Genomic DNA, 21909 nt, shown 5'->3' on the forward strand with positions numbered 1-21909 from the left:
ATTTTATTAAGACTTTAATTAATTATAAATTTGGGATCACCCATCCAAACCATATTGGCTTGATAATAAGATTAATATGAGCTTAATAATATACTTGTGTTAGATTTCAAGTTAAAAAACTTGATATTAAACTCAAGTTTGAGCATGATATTGAGCTCGTGCTTAGCTTGATAAATGAATCAAACTGAGCTAAGTTGAGTTTGAGTTTTTATAATTTTTAAAGAGATTGAGCTCGGCCTTAAACTCCAACATTATTTGTAAGCTTGGTTCGATCTTAAGTTGAGCTTTAATATTTTATTTTTGTTGTCGAGCTAAACTAAAAAATTCACAACTAGACAAAGCTCAACTTGTTTACGTGCTATCTCAATTAGCTAACTTATGAATAACCTCTTAACCACTGGTTTTGACGTGCTATCTCAATTAGATAATTTTAAGCTAAAAATCTTGCAATTCAACTATTCAAGTCGCACTTTCTAATGTTTTTAACAAAAACTATCAATGCTTATATCAACCTCAACCAATTATCGAATTATATATAAAGAAAAGTAGATAATGTGAAGAGATGTTGTATTAGCGGAACTATGGGGGTGGGCAATGACAACGTAGCGTAGGTAGTGTGAATTCTATGGTCAATTCTATGCTGCTAATTTTTTACAAGCTTTACATATACATACTTGACCATTAAGACTGTAATAATTCAAAGTATTTTTCCAGGTAATGGCGTGTGGTATAATTGGAGCCAGAAGAGACCTTTTCATGGGCAATACTAGGTAGTCTTGGAGCACTACTTCGGAACTACCTCGGTTTCTTCCCCTCACTACATTCTAAGGATAACCAATTTCATTTTTGACAGCTTTGCCCTTTCAAGCCTAGCTAGATTTAAGTTTTTACTTAACTGAGAAGACACTATGGTTGTCACATATGTGAAACTAAAATCTTGACAAAATCTGAGATGGGCTCCTCCGCCTTTGCTGCAGTTACATGTAAACATGTAACATGCATTTTATCGACCTTTTGTTTGTAGTAGTGATTTTTAAGACTGCAATAATGACAAGCTTTCTTATTTTATTTAGGGAATCCAAATTGGGGTGTCAAATGGATTAGATGATAAGTTTACTCTCTTTTTTTATCGGTTTTTTTATGATTTATTTACAGTAGACCTTTTGTCTTTTGCAAGGCATTAACTCACCTAAAATAAAAAATAAAAATAAAAACTTACAAAAGACACATGGCCTAAAATTAGTTAATTAGATTTCATCTCAATTTTGACTTTTAATATATATATATATATGGGTAAATTGTAAAGTAGATTCTTGAAATTTGGAGTTGCTTGGAATTTATACCTTGAAGTTTGAGAATTTTGATTTTACACCTTGAAATTTGGTTTCGTTAGCAAAAATACACCTTCAGTTAGTTTTGGCTATTAAATGATACATTCACATACTGACTTCTTTTTTTTTTTTTTGGCCAAATCAGTTATATCAAACAGTATCGTTTTGCCCAGGAAGAAACACAAAAGACAATCACACCGTTTCACATCACCAAACTCAACCACATCATGGGGAAATCTTTGAAAGTTTTTCTCCTTTTTTTCTCATGGTTTTGCACAGAGAAAGATTCACTCAAAAGTCTTTCTAAAAAAACTACTTGAACATTGGATGTCTTAATTTATAGGCACAGTAAGATATCAGATTTTGGACACGTCGGCATGCCAACATGTCACTTAACAATCAAAACTAACTGAGAGTATGTTTTTACTAATGGAATCAAGTTTTAGGGTATAAAATCAAAATTTTCTGACTTCAAAGTGTAAAATCTAAGCAGCCCTACTTCAGGGTTGTGTGTATATATATATATATATATATAGAGAGAGAGAGAGAGAGAGAGAGAGAGAGAGAGGCACGTGCCAGAGATAGTAATATAAGCAAACACAAACGGATAGAAAATTAGAGGAACACGTGAGATGGCATCTACGTCTCTACCGCTCATCAGTGGAGGCCTCCGTTTCCCGTCTCAATACTCATCATCCCTTCTCAACCACCACCTCTCTGCAACTCTCCCCAAGTAAGTCCAATCCTCAATCTCACTTTGCTCTGCATCTTATAATACCTCCAGATTTCTTCTTTATTTCTTTACCCTTCGTTTGTGTACTGTGATAGATATTGAATTAAAAAAAAAAAAATTAAGTTCGTATTTTTATGAGTTAAATCCTCAAATCTCAGATACCCACTTGTTCAATTACTTTAATAAGTGGATTTCTGTGTTAATTTCTTGAAATTTTCTCCGTTTGGTTGCTGAGAATTTTACTGATATTAATAGCTATATTTGGTCTTCAAAATTGCCCATTTTTGGTTAGACAAGTACTGTAATAATAAGTGGACTGCTCTGCTTATTTGTTAAAATTTCTTTGTATTTTCTTGCTAGGAGATTAAAATAATAAAAGGAAAAAAAAAAAAAAGTAACCTTGAAGAAATTTCAATCCTTAAATCTATCATATCTACGCTTCTTTTGCTCTGATGCTTGGACTACATTGTTCCTCAAATTTAAAAAATTCTCAGTTTTTTTTTTTTTTGGGGGGGGGGGGGGGGTTAGAAAAGGGGGCTTTATTTATTTTTATATATAACAAGTACATCTCAAAAGTCCTTAATGCAATGGGCATTCCTTAGTGGTGCTCAATTGTCTTAGGTCTCATTCAAAAGACTCATACACAAGAGATGGGCACTGAGCATATTCTTCAAGGTAACTAGGTTGGTTTCAGCCCATTTTCGCTAGTCCTTCAGCACACCAATTGAATTCAAGGTATACATGATCAGGAAGGACGGTCCGCATCAGTTTCCCGCAATCACTGACCAACATAGAAATGTCTGAGGCCATATTGCCTCGGGTTGTTATCCACTTAAGAACTAGCATTGAGTTTACTTCTAAAATAAGACCATATCTTACTGCCCATAATTCTGCCATATTATTTGTGGTGATACCAAAGGTTGAGAGAAAATCCTTTGATCCATTGGTCGTGCCAGTCTTTCAAAGGAGCCCCCCTCCACCTGCCTTTCGTGGATTACCTAGAACACTCCCATCGGTGTTAAGGGTGATATAAGGGGCAGCCAGTGGTGACCAGGTAATCAGTCCGGTGATGCAGGGTGCTTTTATTATCTCCAGTTTGGCTAGATAGTAAAATTTCAATGCTAGTTGTATAGTTTGATTTATTAATTGGTTGATCAAGTTGGTTGCTTGTTTAAATATCAGTGCATTTCAAGATAACCACAGTGGCCAAATTCCAAAATCAAAGACTAAATTCCAAGCTAGCTGTTGATAAGATAAAGTTATGGACATAAAAGAAATTCTATCTATAGCTTCTTGCTCTTACCATGTGTGCTTCTTTGCTTTAACCTTTATCAATCAAATCTTTATCCACGAAATCTACCAGTATGTTTGGGATTGTTAGAGATGTTGTGCCCAAGAGGCCCAAACCTGTTTTAAGGCGTAATTACCCATGTAATTGTAGAATAGGCAAAGTAACTCTAATCCTACATGTAGTGCAAGTACAATTTTATGGTTAGTAGAGGTTATCCTTTACATACACCCCACATTGGATTCATTTAAACATGCAAACTTCAATAGTAAAGATGTATCAGTCAAGGGCTTTCCTATGTAAACATAAGCAGTTAGGCAAAACTCAGTTAATTCTTGCTTATGCTTTCTCTCCATTTTCTCAATTAGTCACAACTCACAAGCCCAAGGGTTTTTACTTCCCCCCCCCCCCCCCCGCCCCCCCCCCCCCGTTAAAATTTTTTAATTATTTTTTGTAACAAGGCCTATAACATTCTAACATGACACAAAAGGGATTATTGCTATTTTTGATACTGACTGCCAACAATAGGTTATGAATGTATTTAAACTTGGAATTTTGATGGTTTTTCTGTGAATGAGTGACTGTTTGATTCAAAGTTTTTCTTTTCTTTATTTAGGTTTACTTATTAAAAAACGTTTTTCTTTTCTTTACCCCAACAACCCAAGGAAAAATATAATTTTGTATTCCAGTAGATAGGGTAGCTTTTCTGGCCTAGTGTACCTCACTATGTAGGGAGGGACCAAAGTGAAAATTCAAAAATAATGAAATTCATATCATTAAATGCATTGATGCTTGATGTATCACCAAATCATACAAACATTGCAGAAATTATTTCTTTCTTGGTCGTTATTGTTGATAAAACTATTCCTTTGTGGATCTTTGTACCACTTCTGGAATTCTGGGAGTCTTTGGAAGAGAATGTGTGTGAGATAATATATTAATAAAGGATACAAAATCAATCCTTCATCATAAAGTGAACAAGGAGAGTGTGGAGCTGGGAATCGTGCCTGCATTTCCCAAATGACGATTTTTTTTTTTAATGCCCCAAATAGGTAAGGTGTCTAAAACCCTTGAGACCCATTTTAGCCAGGGGAATCAGCGTAAACCAAATGTTGAAATTCCCCTGATGCTATTCATCATTGAGATTATCTGGAACTTAGATAAGATTTTATATGAATTAGCTTGGTTCACTATGATTTTATCCCTTGGGAAATATGTGATAAACATTGTCTGGATTAATCAACATTTGGGCATATGGATAATGCGCTCCAAGTTGACTAGAGCATGTTTTCCCAATTTCAATCATCATTTCTTTCTGTAAGTGGAAAAGCAGGAGGGATCTTAAGGTAGAAAATAATAAATAATTAGAAATGGAGATGCAAGCACTGTATGAGCCTATTTTGGTCCTCTTGTAGAACAAAATTTCTATGTAATAATTGGAATTCATATGCAGTATTAAGGCAAATTAGGAATTTTAATGCTTTGACCTAGTTATAACTTGACAAATGTGGCCTGGAAGTAGCAGCATGATTATTCTTTTCAATAATTGAAGTACAAGAACCCAGGAAAAATGTAGAAATTGACTTAAAATGGGGAAAAGCATAAAATGGTTGATTGATTAATTTGTTATCTAATAAAGGGTTGTGTCCACCTCTTTAAAGGAATCTGATCCCCAAAACTCAATATGTTTCTGAGTTCTTATTTTACCATCTTAACAGATTCAAAGTTTAGAGCTACTTTTACTTATCAATATATATATAAAGTTCAGAGGGATAAAGCCTGAGCATTTCCTTCCTTTTTTATTTATAAATTATTTTCAGTATGTTAAACTTTCATTTGGAAAAAAAAAAAATCTCAGGTGGGGATGGAGAAGAGACAAAGACACAAGCATGTTCATCAACACAACCAGAGGCCAAGCATTTCAAATCTTGGCCAATCCTAATGTACGCATCACTTCAAGGCTTCCACATGTATAATGCCAATATTTTTGGTTTGAATATGATCAAAGGTTTGTAGGTTTGTTGTTGGTGATTTAATTAGTGCCTTGTGGTAGCAAAATATTTAGACTCTGGATGTGTGTTAGATGATTCAGTGGTGATTGCTTGGTTGATGGTGCATGCCTAAAATTGGAATCATCCATGAATAGTTATAGACATGATGTTTGGTAAGCATTGTGTCCTTTGTTATGTATCTACATTTTGCTGTCGTATTAGCAAATTGACTCCTTTATTTTTTTCCTTATAACATTTCAGTTCTTTGTTTGGGTGTTCACGAGAAGAAATTTTTGGGTTTCAAGCAGGAATGCTAACTGAGATTTGAGGGCTCAAAATATCATTTGTGGCTTCCCTTGAAATATCTGGCCTCAACCTCGTTGGTACTCTTCCCCCTATCTTACCCACCTCCTCTTCCTAACCCCTCCATTGCTTACTTGCAGCCAACCAACTCTCCAACCCCATCCCCTTGACTCTCTCTCTCTCTCTCTCTGCCCTGTCCCTCTGCAAATTCTCAACTTCTTGTTGGCACCTTCCCCTTCCAGTTCTCCCTCATTAAGAACCTTTTGGTCTTCAGTGTCTACAACAACACAACCAGAGCCTTGCCCTTGACCAAAAATAAAAGGCCCAATGCATCTCAACCAAAACTTCTTCACTGTCAGATTCCACCCAGTATGTCTACAACAAGAGGATCAAGCACTTGCTCAAGCTGCTGACTCTCTTCCCTGGTCCAATTGCATCTCGTTCAACCACCTCAACATCAAGTGTGGCTCCAACATTGAATAGCTAAAACACACCTTTGTTGATGCAGATTTATATTAAAATAAATTATTAAATTGATGCTACTACATGGCTAAGTTCCAGCCCTTAGAAGGTGGCTAGTTCAATGTAGCTTGAGACCTTTGGAAAAAATTGGTGCACTTAAAACTAGAGTAAATTAAAAGCCCACTTAGTTTGAAGAATGAAGGCTCTCACTAATTAGTTATTGTTGTTGTTTATGGAATTTTGTTGGTTTAGATTAATTGAATTTCCTTAATGTACATTATGTCCAAAAAATGAAATTAGTAAATAGATGGGATTTTAAATCATGGAATCATTAATTCCATTGATTTAGATTTTCCATGTAATATCATTTACTTCATCCAAAGCACAGGGCTAGATTCAATGAAGTTGCAATTTACATTTTATTTTTGTGTGCTTTCTTTTCCTTTGAGTGCTTTGTTGCTCAATCAAGTTGGAGCCTATGGGGAAGAAAAAAATATTTTATTTATTGAATTTCTACTTGCTGCCCATTCTAGTTATTAAAGTTGTGTGATTGTGGGTGATTGAATGATAAGTGAAGCATGAAAGGGAGAGCAAACAAGAATGTTTACATGGTTCAGCCTGATGACCTTAATGGCTACATATTTACTATTAAGCTCTTCAATTTACAATGAACCCAATGTAGGGTTTATATGCTAGAGAACTCTAGACTAACTTAAGGTTAACCATAGACAAACCCAAGGGTAACTTGCTTCTTCTACAAGTACATAAGCCTACAATTGGTTTGGGCCACTTAGGCCATAATATTCCCAACACTAATAAAAGCAACTCTGCTTCTTATCCTATGTTTCTTTTACATTATTGGATGTACTCATTAAAATAAATAAATGAATGAATGTACAGGTGTCTTCAAGGAAAGGAGGCCCAAAGAATGAAGTGATCATGGTTGATCCTCTGGAAGCCAAGCGGTTGGCTGCCAAACAAATGCAAGAAATTAAAGCAAAAGAGAAATTCAAGGTGAAGGAAATTTGATGTTTTGTTAAGTATAATCTTTTGGTTCATAAGCTGTTGGTGGGGATGAATATCTTCTGAATTCAAAGATGTTTGGTAGTAAGATCAATCTTTGCCCTAAATCCTGCAGCAACCTTGGAAGTCCCATATTGGACATGAATTTGCATATGTGACATATGTTTTATTTTTTTAGGGAAGGATAAGTTTTCTTGATAAGAAAAGAGGAACAAGTTTGTTAAATTCCTTCTTTTTTCCTTTTTTTTTTTAAAAAAAAATTCTCTAATATAAGATGGATTTTATCAGTCAATTATGTGACAACAAAGGCATTTTTGTTTGTAAGTTACTACTGTGATTCAGGTTACTTATCAGTCTGGCTGGAACTATGTTGTGATTGCAGAGAAGACGTGAAATTGAAGCAATTAATGGAGCATGGGCAATGATTGGTCTCACAGCAGGCTTGGTCATTGAAGGTCAGACTGGAAAAAGTATTCTGACTCAGGTATACTTGCTTTTCTCCCTGTTTGTGCACATGTATGTACTCTCTCTCTCTCACACATATGCGTAAATATGGTAGTTTAAATTTGATTAATGGATAGCTTCTTCTTTAATTGACTTGATCTTTTGTGTTACTAGTAATATGATTAACTCTATTTTCTTTCAGTTGGCGGACTACTGGAGCGCCATTGTAAGTCTTTTTGTGTGGTGGTGATAAATTTTAGAGATTGCAGATTCATTGTTGAATCATTTTTAATAAATGAACCTGTTAGATCTTTCAAATAAATGTTGTTTCTTCCTTATTTGAATTGCTACTTATCCTTCCAAACTAACATGCACGTTGTAAAAATTCTTTCTTCCAGCACTCTATGATTAGATTCTAAAATGTAAAAACATTGCCCAAAATCCTTGATATAGAACATGTTATTCATAATTTTTTTTGTGATACTGTCTACCATTCAGTTGCAGAATCCAATTCATCTTATTTTAAAATTAGTGGGAACATGATCCGTTCCTTATAAATATTTTGCTTGTGGTTCCTACTTCTTAGTCATATTGCTATTACCCAGCATGAAGACTATTAAGGGTTGCAATGAATTACTTTAATCAATATTCACTTTTTGGGACAGATGTTAATTTTTCTTGTTTCTGGATCAACATAGGCCATTTATGTGTTGGCTTTACCCATTCTACGAATACAAATGAAAAATGTGAAATTACAATTGGGTTTGGAAGTCAACTTGTTTCATATAGTTGGAGTATAGTGCTGAATTTGAAGTAATCTTCTAGGTTGGAAACTTGAAAGGGTATCTGCAAGTTCATAGTTTTTATTGAGCATGCAGGGTTGGGCCTCATATCTTTGGTTGCTGAATTTGAAAGAGGGTTAGAGCAAGCTAGTCAAATCCAATCCTATTAACTATAAATGATGTAAAATACATGCATAAGTTCCGAGAGTGGCAGAGAAGAATTGCCCTCCCATTTAGACTAGCTTGAGGTCTGCTTGGGGTTGCATGGCCATATTTACCAAAATCTTAGTGTACCATAGTTGAACTGTCTAATCATGCAAAATTTGAGGGCATAGGATCTATTCAATGAAATGGAAATAGTGTATTTTCCAGTTTAAATTTTATTTTGTTATACCTAAAGTATATATAGCCTCATGTCATTTAAATAATTTTTAAATAGCATAACACTCGATATATTTTTAGATTTGTAATATTTAATTTGAATCATAAAAAGAGTCGATTTCAATTGGAGATGTTCCTTTTCTTGTATTGTTTCAAAATCAAGTATACTCGCATATTTGTTATATATGTATACTTTTCTTACAACTTTTTTTTAAAATAATTTTAAAAGCAGTCAAATCAATGGCTCAAGCCACTCAACGGTTGTGAATTATGAATCATTGTCCTAGTGTCCTAGCAGTTCAATATCCAATATAGTTTTGATAATTATATGCATATTTTAGAAGAATACAAAGGGAGTGTCTACAGTTCACATATTAACTAAAAAACGTTGGGAGGGTTAGCTACTTTAGTTGGCTTTGCTAATGTCGAAAGAGAAATGTTGGTTTTGCTAGCCATGCAATTAAATGGAACAAGGACAGTTGATGCCTTCATTGTAGTTGTTAAGGAACGTGGTTGTAGGGTCTCCACAGTTATTGGAATGATAATGATAATGATAATGATAATTGTATTGGGAAGGATTTGCTCGCAATCCCAATCCAACCAGTTTGGGAGTTGAGGGCCCAAATCAATGTTGCATTTTTTAACTATTTATTAGCTATTGCCTGTCTACCCACTTTTGTGTTTTTTTAATTTTTGGAAAGATGACTTTATTTTTTCTTTCATTTTTATGTGCATACAAGACTGCGAATCGGAGACAATAATTTTCTATAGGTATTAGGTAGAGAAAGGACATGTCAATAATTTACTGTAGGACCCTTTTTTGGGACCATACCTACCATTGATAGAGTAATTTTTGTACCACACTAAAATGCACAATTTTGACCACAATATGCCGATGCGGCAAGTTGTGGTTAGTGGAGACCCACCATCACCCCCACCAACCACAACTTGCCACATGAGCAAGTTATGACTAAAGTTGTGCATTTTGTTGTGGCACCAGAATTTTTGACCATTGCCATTCAAACAACATTAGAGATGCTTTAGCTTAAGCATCCGGGATGTAAAAGAGTATCTAATATACTTTTTTAAAACTTAATTTATCTATTTTACTGTCTTATTTTATAACTCACGTAACATCTTAGATTCTATTTTTAATTACAACTCACTAAAATAATATAAATTATACTAACAGATAATATAAATAAATCAATTTTCTCTCTTCTCTCCCATCTCTTTCTTCTCTTTTCCTCTCTCCATTAAAATATGTATTTTTATTTTTACAACTCATGAAAAGTAGGGTTGTATATATACAACTAGGAGGCTAATAACACAAAAAACTTGACTTTTTACTATATACATTCTAGAATATGATGAAGCATAAAATTTATAGACATAAAAAATAATAATTTTTCACAATTATGTTGCGGTAAATTGTTAGTGTTAAATGATAAAGTAATTTTAGTGGTAGATTCACATGAGAACTTGTCAAAGTTTGCAAATTCAATTATTATAAAAATAAAAAAAATGTGGTGAATTTTTTTTTTTTTAGGATATAGCATTGTTCATATTAAGCCAGGCTCTCTGAAATTCACCAAAGGTTCAGGCACCTCATTTTTTTTGTAGTTATGAAAAATATTATAAAACTTTTTGACAGATGTAGGGTGTTTTATTTCTAAGGCTTTGCTAGTACAGGTACAATAGCCGTGAACTGAGCTATTAGATAGGAGAAAGTCTTGGGCACAATTTTTGTGCTACAACTCTTACTACGTACAGTCTTTGACATGTGTGATTAAGTAATGAAAAAAAGAAAAAAGTAAATCCATATAAATAGTGATAGTTGACAAATGGATAGGTGTTGTTTCTCTCAACTTTTTTCTTTTGCTTGAATTAGCCAAAGCATAGAGCCAAACATCGAAAGTCCATAAGACCTTTCTTCGAAGGCTCTCTCTCTCTCTCTCTCTCTCAAGGATAGAATACAGCTGTGTGATGTGTTGTGTTGTACTTGTACACCGTATGGACCTTTGTCCTATTATTGTCCATTTTTCTCTAGTACTAAACTGGAGATGATTCTCAAAAAAAAAAAAAAAAAAAAAAAAAAAAACTGGAGATATTTGTTCAATCAAGTCATGGGCCAGCATAACGTTTATCAAAGCTTGGCCCACGTTAATGAGTCCCTTTTTTTTCTTTTTTTTTTTCTTGGCCTATGGTCCTTTCGTTGGTCTAAGAATTACGATGTCCAGAAGGATGAAGTATCCCAATCTTTAGCTGCAGGAAAAATTTTCACTTGACAGAAAACAGAAAGTGACTACGAAGTACATGATCTTGTTATGATCCAAGAGTTTGACAAAAAATTATCAACTGGTGAAACTAATATGAAATTTGAGTTGTATTATCTTCTTTTTGGTTATACATGTGAATGTGAACAACATCAACTGAACAAAATTATGTTAGGTGAGTCCATGAGGCCAACCAGATAAAAATGGATTTGAAGAACTAATTAAAGATTTAGGTAGGAATATAACTTTCATCCTTTAGACTTAATATATCAACAATCACCTTTCATCCAGACAAGTTTAGTCACTTACTAATATAGCTTTAACATCTATACTTTGATAAACATCAACAATAGGGTAAAGCTTCTTTTTCTTACAACCGCTCAATGTGGATATATGAAGTAAATTACTTCCTAGATGGCCTTTAAAGAAGCCCAAACTGGTAGGCTATAACATATAAAGTGAGATATGTGCCTAAATGGAAAATTTTGAAATGTTACATCTTAATCTAAACCAAGGTCACACCCCTCCCCAGTCCCCACCCTATGGAGCAAAATGGTTACATCCACATATTCATTATCAGCCACATATTCAAAAGCAACCCCTAAAAATATTAGATCATTCCAACTTGAACATTATGCTTTTCATGTCACTAAATTGTGATAATTTTCCCACTTAAGCTATATGCTCTTCTTTGGTAATATATGGATTTTAAATTTTTTTTTTTTTTTTTAAATCAAGGAATATACATAGTTGAATCCGTATATGTCAACAATGGAAGCAGCTTCCTAGAAAGGAGCATTGAACAAAACCCAAAAAGATAAGGAAAGACACAATCATATACTACTACTACTACTAAATTATAGTATAAGATAAAGAAGAAGGAAAAAAGGTTGGTGTGCAAGAAATAGACCCGTTCTTATCAAAGCACAATTTTCTCTTTTCTTTCACAACCTTCTCTCTGTCTTCAACCCAACTTTCCTGGCAAACGTGGCCAAGTCCAACTTCTACCAAGAAGTTGTTTGGAAGTGCTGCTTTCCTTATCCTATCTATAAAGAAAAGAAAATCATGGTGGGTTCGTGTCACTTTTGTACTAGATTATATTCATATCCACCAAAAATATGGCTGATAATAAATAAATAATGACTTCAAATCCACCAATCACGTGACAACGTGTCTTACACGTTGTATAGCGATTGGGTTTAATTTGTTCTTGACCAAACTATTGAACCTTGTTTGGATTTGTTTTAGTACAATTTTATATATATATATATATATAAAATAAAAAAAAAGGGGCTAGGTGTTTTTAGGCTCAACTCAAGGAATCTTCTTAAGTTAGCCTTTGCGTGCGCCATGTATATAAGTAAAAGAAGACTCAAAAATTCAAAGTAGAAGTTAGGACTTAGAAGTTTAAACTTAGAACGAACAACCATTTATTAGGTACTCAAATTTTGAACCCCAATAACAGTTGAGAATTCAGGTTGGACCTAGCTGGGTCAGTATGGGACTTGGGTCTTGCTTTCCCACCTTGGATGTTGACTATCCATTAGGAATTGTACACGTGGTGCGTCGAAAGAGACCGACATACTTAGCTGCCCTTTCACGTGGAATTTTAATTCAACAAAAAAATAGGAAGACTTGGCCAATAAAACCAAATCAAGCTTCTTACATGCATTTGTCTAGTGCATGTCGGCATCTGGTCCTATTGGATCATTCCTATATGCTTCGGCTTCACCCAACATGAAATGAAATATCCACTTTAATAATGACCTCTTGCTTTTGTCATAAAATATGTTCCTTTAAAGATTTTGGGTTAATTAAGGACCTTAAGCTCGGCCAAAAAAAAAAAAAATATATATATATATATATATATATATATAAATTATCATTGATATATATTATATATGTTTATGTTGGAGTATGCCGGCAAGTTTAGAAATTGGTTTCATTTGTGGTATGTTTTTAATTTTTAGTTGTCTCCTATAAGATTGTAATTTATAGTCATGTTGGTCCAAGTTCAAATTATGATGCCGTTGTGATGTCTATTACAACTATCAACATCCCAAAAAAGTATTTCGTTGCCTTACAGAATTACTCTAACTCTCTTTGTCCCATTTGATCTTTCAATTTAAACTGTTATTTCAACCTTTGTCTCTCTTAAGAAGCAAGAGCTTTTCTTTCCTTTTTCTTGTTTTTATTTATCATTCGTTTGCTAAATCCTTACTTATGCCAATAAAATAGAGAGATTAAGTTAAAATTTGGTGACTGAAAGCATATAAAACCTTTTTTGTTTTTGTTTTCGGTGCTGAGTTCCGGATAAGCATGTAAAAATATGTTAGAGAATGACATTGTACATAAATACACATATGTTGTTCGTCCAAAAAAACTATTATATTAAGAAATATTTTATGCCAACAAGGACAGTGAAATGGGAATTTTTACTTAGTTCTCACTTTTTAAACTTATTTAAAAAGAAAAAAAATATATATGTTTTATATTTTCAAGAGTTTTGTACTTTAGTAGCATGATCTCCTCTCTTTTATGAGTAGAATAAAGGATTGAATCACCTCTTTTTCATTGTTGTAACTATCGAATAATAAATAATAATAATCACAAAATTTTCTTTAATTTTAGTTTAGGATGCAAATTATAAATATTTTAAAAGCTTATAGTATAAATTTCCAATATTTTTCATAGTTTAGGTGGATAATTGTCCACTAAACTGTTAATTTCTACTAATTTTTGTTCTAGTTTTTGTACTAGTTTAGATATTGAGATGGATATTGTAAATTATCAAGCTATGAGTTTGGCAGATGGTTTCCTCTATGATTTACATATCAAGTCTCTGTCAGCTGCCCCATCTAAAAAATTCAAAGTTATGTCACACTAATTTTTAAGAAAGAAACCAAGCACCAAGTGAATGCAAAAGCTGGAAAGACAAAGAAGGGTAATAATATTCCTAGGTATATATATAAAACCATCTAGATGCATGGAGAAAGAGAACTCAGACTAGAGAAGGCCACGATGGGCTGACCTTATTCTTTGAATATTCCAACCTTTACATGCCATGGTGAAAAGTTGTTTGTATTATCATTTACTAATATTGTATTGGATCCTACACCAACTTCTCTTTTAATCGGATTAGAAAGTGATCCTGATTGGCTGGCCTACTCCGCGTCAGCTTCGGGGATAATTGCATTTGAATAACAAAAGTTAGCCAAGTCTTGAAGCCAGAGTGTTTGGTGGGCATTTGTATTCTAATACCTTTACCAAGCAAATACTCAATTGAAAAGACTACCAAGTTTTTATATTGGCAAGAATAGGAGTGAAATAAAAGTATACCATAGTGGATTTTGGCACGATAGGCTTGTACTCTTAACAAATCCCATCAAACTAGTGTTAGGTTGCACAAAATCAATTTGAGTTTGGAAATAAGATCACGGAGCAGCTTGATGGATGAGGTTTAGTAAAAATGCTAGCTAATTGATCCTGTGGAGAGACATAACATAACTACAGTGTGCCTTGAAGCAAATAGTGATGAACAAAGCAATGACCGATCATTATGTACCATTTAAAAAACACTGAAAGCTCGGATTTGTGTAAAAACACAAGAGCTTGTTTAGACCCTCAATTAAAAAATTACGGTTAGATTGCTTTTATTCTAATTTATCTAAATGCGGAACAAAAATAAATGAAACGCAATAAACCGATAACTACTCTAGTGCATAAACATGAATAACAAACAATAAAAGTAAAACACAAGAGTAAGGGAAAAGATATGCAACTACAAGATAACACTAAGATGTGTTATTGAAAAAAAAAACCGAAGAACTCGGTGAAAAACTTCTCCACAACCCTCCAAGTCGATATCAATCTACTAGAGAATAAAGTTGGAGTACACAAATAACAAAAGACCCTCTAAGTCTAGTCTACCCAATGTACTTAAGTCCTCCAAGCTCTTGCTACCAATGGACTTCTCGGAGTCATGTCTTCTCAGCTTTACGGATCCCGCAATACACCTGATTGCATCCACCAAGCCTCACTTGCTTCTTTTGGCAAATCTCCAAAACTTCCCAAGCTCCAAAACACTCTTTACACTCTGAAAAAGTGAGGATTGTATTTGGGTACAAATCTCCTCTCAAGGTATGATAATGGGAAAGGAAAGGAGAAGACGTTACAATGATTTCTCACTAAGAATGAGTAGTTTTCTCTCTAAAAGATGGGTGTGTTGTGTTGTAGAAAACTTATCTAGAGTTTTTCTCTCTGAATAGCCTATTATACATGTGTGGGTAATAAGGGTATATATAGTATGGATGAAGGGTAAGAAAGTCACACTAAAAAATCTTCTAGGGAGAGAGTTTCGCGGGTATCTCGCAAGTAAGCCATTCTCGCAAGACACTAGCGAAACTGATAATCTGGCATGACTCTTCAGCTTCCTGCATGTGCTTCTCATGTGCCCTTTTCATGAGTAAGCTTATCGCGAGACACTCGCAAAATTGCACTAATTCTTCATTTCATACTTAATTATTCACCAACTTAATACTAAACCCAATATAAGAAAAACCCACAAAATATAAGGAAATGAATTAATGTAATTACAACACTTTTTGTCATGAAATAAAGCCAACATAAAACATAATTGTAAATTACAACTTTACAAACACTTCAATTGATCCTGTGAATTTTTTATTCTAATCCCTTTACCAAGCAAATGGTGTCAACAAGTGCTGGATATGTTGCTTCTATACTGGAGCAAGCAATAACGGTACCCACTTCTTCATGTTCCAAGAAATGGAGTCACTAAGTAGATTTTTTTTTTTTTTTTTTTTTTGGGTAGACTGGTAGAACGATGGTGATATCAATGAAAACTTATGTTACCAACGATCGGAAGACAAAGTAAAGTCTGTAGAATAAGGTGTTCCTCAAATACTGACGAATCATGAGAACAACATAGTGAATTGACCGTGGTGTTTCCATGTACTGGTTGACAACATGAATTGCATAAGAAATGTCTAATCAATTAACTGTGAGATAAATAAGACTCCCAACTAGTTTCTTGTATAGTGTTGGGTGTGGCATCATGAAGATGTTCTTCATGAGCATGTAGAAGAGAGCAAAGAAGAAAGTGAGAGAACTTGAAAGCTAGAGAGAGAGAGGTCCCAAAGAAACAACCAATTCTTTCTCCTTTTTGCTTCTGTGTGTTACAATCATGGCTCGTTCCTTTTGCTCCGTCCTTATCGCCCGTCCTTGTTCCTTTGCTTTTCTTGAGTTTAGGCAGCGAACTAGTCTTATCTATTTTAGGTCATCGTGTTGAAACGATGGCTCATTCCGTGGACGAAGAAAACTTTACCCAATTCATGTTTTAGAAATGTATGATTTGAATATCTTCTTAAAAAAATATATAATTTGAACTATGTAATTGTGATTGTTTTTTATTATATTCATGCATATGCACGAATTTATACACTAGTTTTAAAAATAAAAGTTAAAACTTAGGTAATTTTAGGACCAAAGATTTCTGTTCAATTATACCAATCCAATGGAAAGAAAACAATCGCTACTCGTTAGAACAATTTTTCTATATAATTTTTTTTAGATGTGCACTCATTTGCACGTCAAGAACCCATATCAAGGCAACTAATTTTCTCTCGCAATAATACGCCTCATGTGGACCTATACTTCAATTATTTCATCCCATGGTGTAAGGAATCTATTGTTCAATAAGTGACAAAAGAGATAAATACTTCAACTATATACAGATGTGATTTCGAACTACTCTGAACAAAATAATATAACCTGGAGTACCTAGGTCTTAGATGATCCCAAGGGTTCATCAAAAAGATGATCCCATTATCCTAAGAGCGAGATCGCTAGGTACATTATCCAAAGTACAAAATCTTACTCCATTAATAAAATTGAAAAAAGAGGGTCCCCTCTTTTAGCTAGATCATAATTGTCTCTACTGCTTTTTTGAGAATTTGTATGGTTGATACGATGCTTTCGTTACAAATTTGTAGCAAAATATTTTCATTGAGTGATGTTAATAAAGAGTGCTCTAGAGTCTGGCCTAACACCAATCATATTAAATTTTTTAGTATAGGGTTTTAAATGAATTTATTAAACGTAACTAAGTATAAGCTACGATTCTTAATTTAAAAAAGAAAGAAAGTATGAGCTACAAAGATTGGTGCGACAGCACCATGACTCGCCAAGTCTAATTAAAATTACGTCATAAAATTACGTCACTAGGAGGTTCTGGAAATCAAATTACAATTTTCTTGTTAACTTAAAAGCATCAACACCAACTACATTAAATTAGCAGTAAATACATTGTGGCCTGTCATGTTTGAAATTATGTTATTAATAGAAAAAATTCAATAAAAAATAAATAAAAAGCAAGTTTCTTCACTTTCAAGTTTCAAGTGACCAATCAAAAAAAAATAGTTTCAAGTGCATTTTTCTTTTCTTTTTTTATGAACGAAAAAAATCGGCAAAAAAAAGTGACTGAAGATGACTTTCATATATGAAAGTAATCATAGAACCATTCTATCCGCCAAGTTCAGTGAGTTATAACCATTCCAACCTTACCAAAGTATCAATTGCAACTTCTTCTTTGACTATTGGAGCCAAACTCACCACACCAAGACTTGAAAGGAGTAGGTAAAAGGTACAGAAGGCTTTTTTATTGTATATTTTTTTTAAAGAAGAAGTTGCTGAAGACGTTAAAGTTAAACACCTCAATTCAGATTTAGCCGAAGTTCACCCAACTATGTACCTTAATAGACGCCATAGACCAAGGTTTATTTAAAAATTAAAAAATTAAAAAAAAAATAATCCTAAATTTCAAGAATCCTACCAAAAAAAGAAAAGAAAAAAAATCTATTAGTACATAAAGGCATCAATAGGTCATATAGAAAGTTAGAACATGCTAAGAAACCTTTTTTTTTTTAAACTCAAATTCATAAATAAATTTAGCCCTGTACTTTAGAATCTATCAATAAATTGTACTTTTAGGTAGAAGTGGCAAAATCTGACACGACCTGCGAACCCGATACAACTAACCCGTTTATAAACAGGTCATGGGTTGAGGTTGAACGGGTTCGGGTCATATTCGGGTTGACACGGCTGACCCGTTTATTAAACGGGTCGTGTTCGTGTTCAACATGTTTAACCCGTTTGACCCGATTAGGTTATAAAAGTTATTTTACCATTTTACCCTTATAACCTAGGTATATAAGCTTAGATATTTGGTCTTCCCCTCAGAACCAAACCTCACGCCTCTCTCAAATCTCAATCTCAATCTCGTGTCTCTTCGTTTTCGTCGTCAATCTTTACTCTGTCTCTAACTCTTGTTCTTCTCCTCAAAGCTCCAACCACCCCTCTTTCATTTACACCACACTACGGATACAGATCTACAGATTGATTCTACACTATAAAATCAAAACCTTCCTATGTCTCTCAACCTTCTACTCTCTCTTCCCCTTAAATCCCTAGCCGACCCCTCTAATTTCTCCTCTCCTCAAAACCGTGGCTGCACTCTGTTTTTTTTCTTTAGCTTTCAACCACCGAATCCACTAGCAAGGTATATATGTCACATCAAAATAGGGGAAAACCAAACCCTATTTTGTAGAAAAAAAAATACTACAGAAAACAACACAGCAAGAAAACTGCACTGCAGAAAAATAACAGTGAGCAAAAAAATCACTGTGCAGAAAAACAGACACGGCAGAAAATAACACTGCAGAAAACACCACTATGCAGAAAAACAGACACTGTGCAGAAAATCTAGTAATTTTATTGAATTTGATAGTATGGAGGGTGGAACCTTTTGGACTAGTAATTTTATTTTGAAGGAATGAAAGAATTATTTGCTCTTGTTATTATTTGAATTTTTATTACTTGATTTATGGTTGAATTATAAATTTAGATATATGAGAGTTGATAACAGGTTATTCAGTTTAAGTTTAATTAAACAGGTTGTTTGGGTCATAATCAAACAGGTTGTTAACAGGTTATTTTTGTCGACCTTAACATGACCTACTAATTAAACGGGTTAAACGTGTCGTGTCGGGTTACCCGTTTAATAAACAGGTCGTGTTAGGGTTGAGGAGTCCTGACCCGTTTACTAAACAGGTCGGGTTCATGTTGACCCATGTAACATAATACTTACAGCTCAACCCGACACAAACTCAACACGTGAACACGAATTGCCACCCCTACTTTTAGGAGGCAAGAAAATCTTAAATTATATTAGCACATTATCCCTTTGATTTAATTTTTTTTCTTTTCAATTCAATCTTCTCCTCTAGTTTCATCCAATCTCGTCTTTAATTTTTTTTATTGTCACTTTTCAAAACGTAATCAATTTGATGGACAAACCAAAGTGCAGTGGCATCAAAGGACTATATTAATTCAGCAAAAAAAAATTCAGCACAAAAAAAAAAAAAAAAAAAGAGGACTATATTAGAAATAAATAAAAAATTATAAAATGGACTGAAAATTATAAATAAATAAAAAAATTGAAAGTAGAAATTAAAAATTTTATTAAAATTGGAGAGTATATAATTGTGGGACAAAATTTAACTATAAAATTGGTTGTAATCTTAAGGTACAACCTTACTCAATATCATTAACATTACTACATATTTTAAAAATCTAACGGTTGGATTGTATGTTCTTTACGCTCTTAATACACATGTCAAATTTTGTGTCAATCAAATATTATTTACTATATAATTTATAAAAATATATTTTATGTATACTTTTAAACTACTAAAACTTTCAATTTAAATAATTTATTAATAACATAACTATTAATCTTTAATTTTTTAAAAATTTTACAAATACAAAAAATATAAAAAAATATAATTCAATATTAAAATTGTCAAAATTAACCTCCAATTAAAAAATGTTGAATAGTATTAACCAATTTTATATCTCATTTTAATATTTAACTTTATCCGTGCAGTATATTATAGCCGGATAATAATATATAATAAAAAAAAAATACAAGAATATGGGGATGAATCCAATAAGGTGGGTCCCCAGTCGCCACTGCCGCAGTTAAGGCCTAAGAAGTAAAGCGCATGGGATCGCAGTAAGAGAGATACCCAACTTGGCAGACATTTAAGACAAGATGCCGCCCACGTTGTCGTCACAATAATGGTTAAACAAAAAAAAAAATCTTGTGGATAAAGTGGGATCCACATAAACCCAAAAGAGCCACGTAGCTGACAAAGTGGGCCCCAGTACGAAGCTTAGCATCATGAATTTTTGGATTTGGATAACCCAAAGATATCATACGATGAGATAAGTCTCGAGCTGTCTATGAAGCCGTGAGGACACAACACAGTCACAGGGTTCTGGAATTTCAAATCTGACTTGTGAGACTTTCGTGAAAAGCTATAAAGGCAATTGCACCAAATAGCCACTGTTCCAATCCCCAGGTTGACACGCTGGTCCACCAGATTTGCTCCACGTTGTCCAGGTTGGGTCCTCACTTTTTGTCTCTTTAATGTCTACTCCAATAGTCCAATTCATTAAAGCGTCCAAGGTACAACCTATATATTTGAGCCAAAAAAACAAAAAAACCTATGTATTTGAACAAAAAGTATTATTTTTCTTTTCTTTAAATAAAATAAAATTTGAGACTCTCAAGCCTAAACCATCCTTTTTTTTTTTTTTTTAATTTAGGAAACAGGCATGTATAGGAAAAGGAAATAAAATTCTAATAAAAAAACACACTACAAAATTTCACCTAAAACTTAATTAGGTCGTTGAAGCTAAATTACTAATAATCTTAACAGACCCCATTCCAAATCACAAAAGAAGTTCTTTCGTATGCATTCAAATTAGAGGCCTTTGTTTATTTTCATTATTCATTTATATTATTCTAGGAATTATAAGCTCAATGAAAATGAAAAAATATTGATTAAACTCTATATTCAACCTAGAATTTGTTCATAAATTAATTTGATAGCTATTGAACATAGATGATAGAGAGAGGAAGTTCCTTTTAGAGAGACAAAACCTCACTTAGAGATTGAAACTAATTGCCAAATAATTGAAATTGGTTAAATAAAACACAAATTTTTACCAATGGTTTCCCCATTTTCTCTGCTTTGTTATTGCCTAGATTCATAAAAATGAAATAAATGACAAGGATGGACAAGGGGGGAGTCAAATTGAAATTTCGTCATGAGTTTGGAACTTTAATAAAATTAAATTTTTGGGACCTAATCTAAACAATATTTATACTATAGAATTTTTAAGTTTTAACTTAATTTAACCAATTATTTTAAAGTTCAAAGAATTAAAATATGATCTAAAATGAGTTAGGTACAAGGTACACCTGTATCTAGCATAACATTGACAATATTACAAGATTAATAATTTTATATAGAAATAACGTTTTTTTCAAGATAACTATTTATTAAAAACTATCTTATCTTATTCTTATCTCACTTTAAAAAATAAAAACCTTCATTATCTAAAGAATTTTTTTTTTCAATTTTAAGAATCTACAAGATTTTTCCTCAAAAAAAAAAAAACGAAAAAAAAAACGAATCTACAAGATAAATGAGTTTTGGATAGGATAGTAAATGACATTGAATAGGCATAAATAATATTTAAGATAGTTATTAAACTTTTTTTCTCTCTCTCAAAAGTCAAAAACTTTTTTATTTTTATTTTATTACTAGTTAATTAGTGTGATCCACTCAAACGTTTGTTGAAAATATTTATAAGTAGTATTATATCGAAGGATTTGTAAAAAACATACAATGTAAAATAATAATAGAATATATTTAAATCGAAGGGTTTGTAAAAAAGATGAAACGTAATAAATAAATTATAGTTGTTTAAAAAAGACTAAATATGAGTATATGACTCAATTGAAA

General features: G+C 33.0%; 1 protein-coding gene across 1 annotated transcript; it reads left to right on the forward strand.

Moving 5' to 3' along the window:
- Positions 1-1886: 1886 nt before the first annotated feature.
- LOC142622844 (uncharacterized) lies at positions 1887-8044 on the forward strand. The gene is made up of 5 exons (XM_075796402.1): positions 1887-2064; positions 5211-5295; positions 7009-7122; positions 7514-7615; positions 7778-8044. The coding sequence occupies exons 1-5, from the start codon at positions 1964-1966 to the stop codon at positions 7823-7825; spliced, it is 450 nt and encodes a 149-aa protein (XP_075652517.1). The 5' UTR covers positions 1887-1963; the 3' UTR covers positions 7826-8044.
- Positions 8045-21909: the final 13865 nt, after the last annotated feature.

The sequence above is a fragment of the Castanea sativa genome, chromosome 1 (genome assembly GCF_040712315.1).
Source record: "Castanea sativa cultivar Marrone di Chiusa Pesio chromosome 1, ASM4071231v1".
Taxonomy (NCBI): Eukaryota; Viridiplantae; Streptophyta; class Magnoliopsida; order Fagales; family Fagaceae; genus Castanea; species Castanea sativa.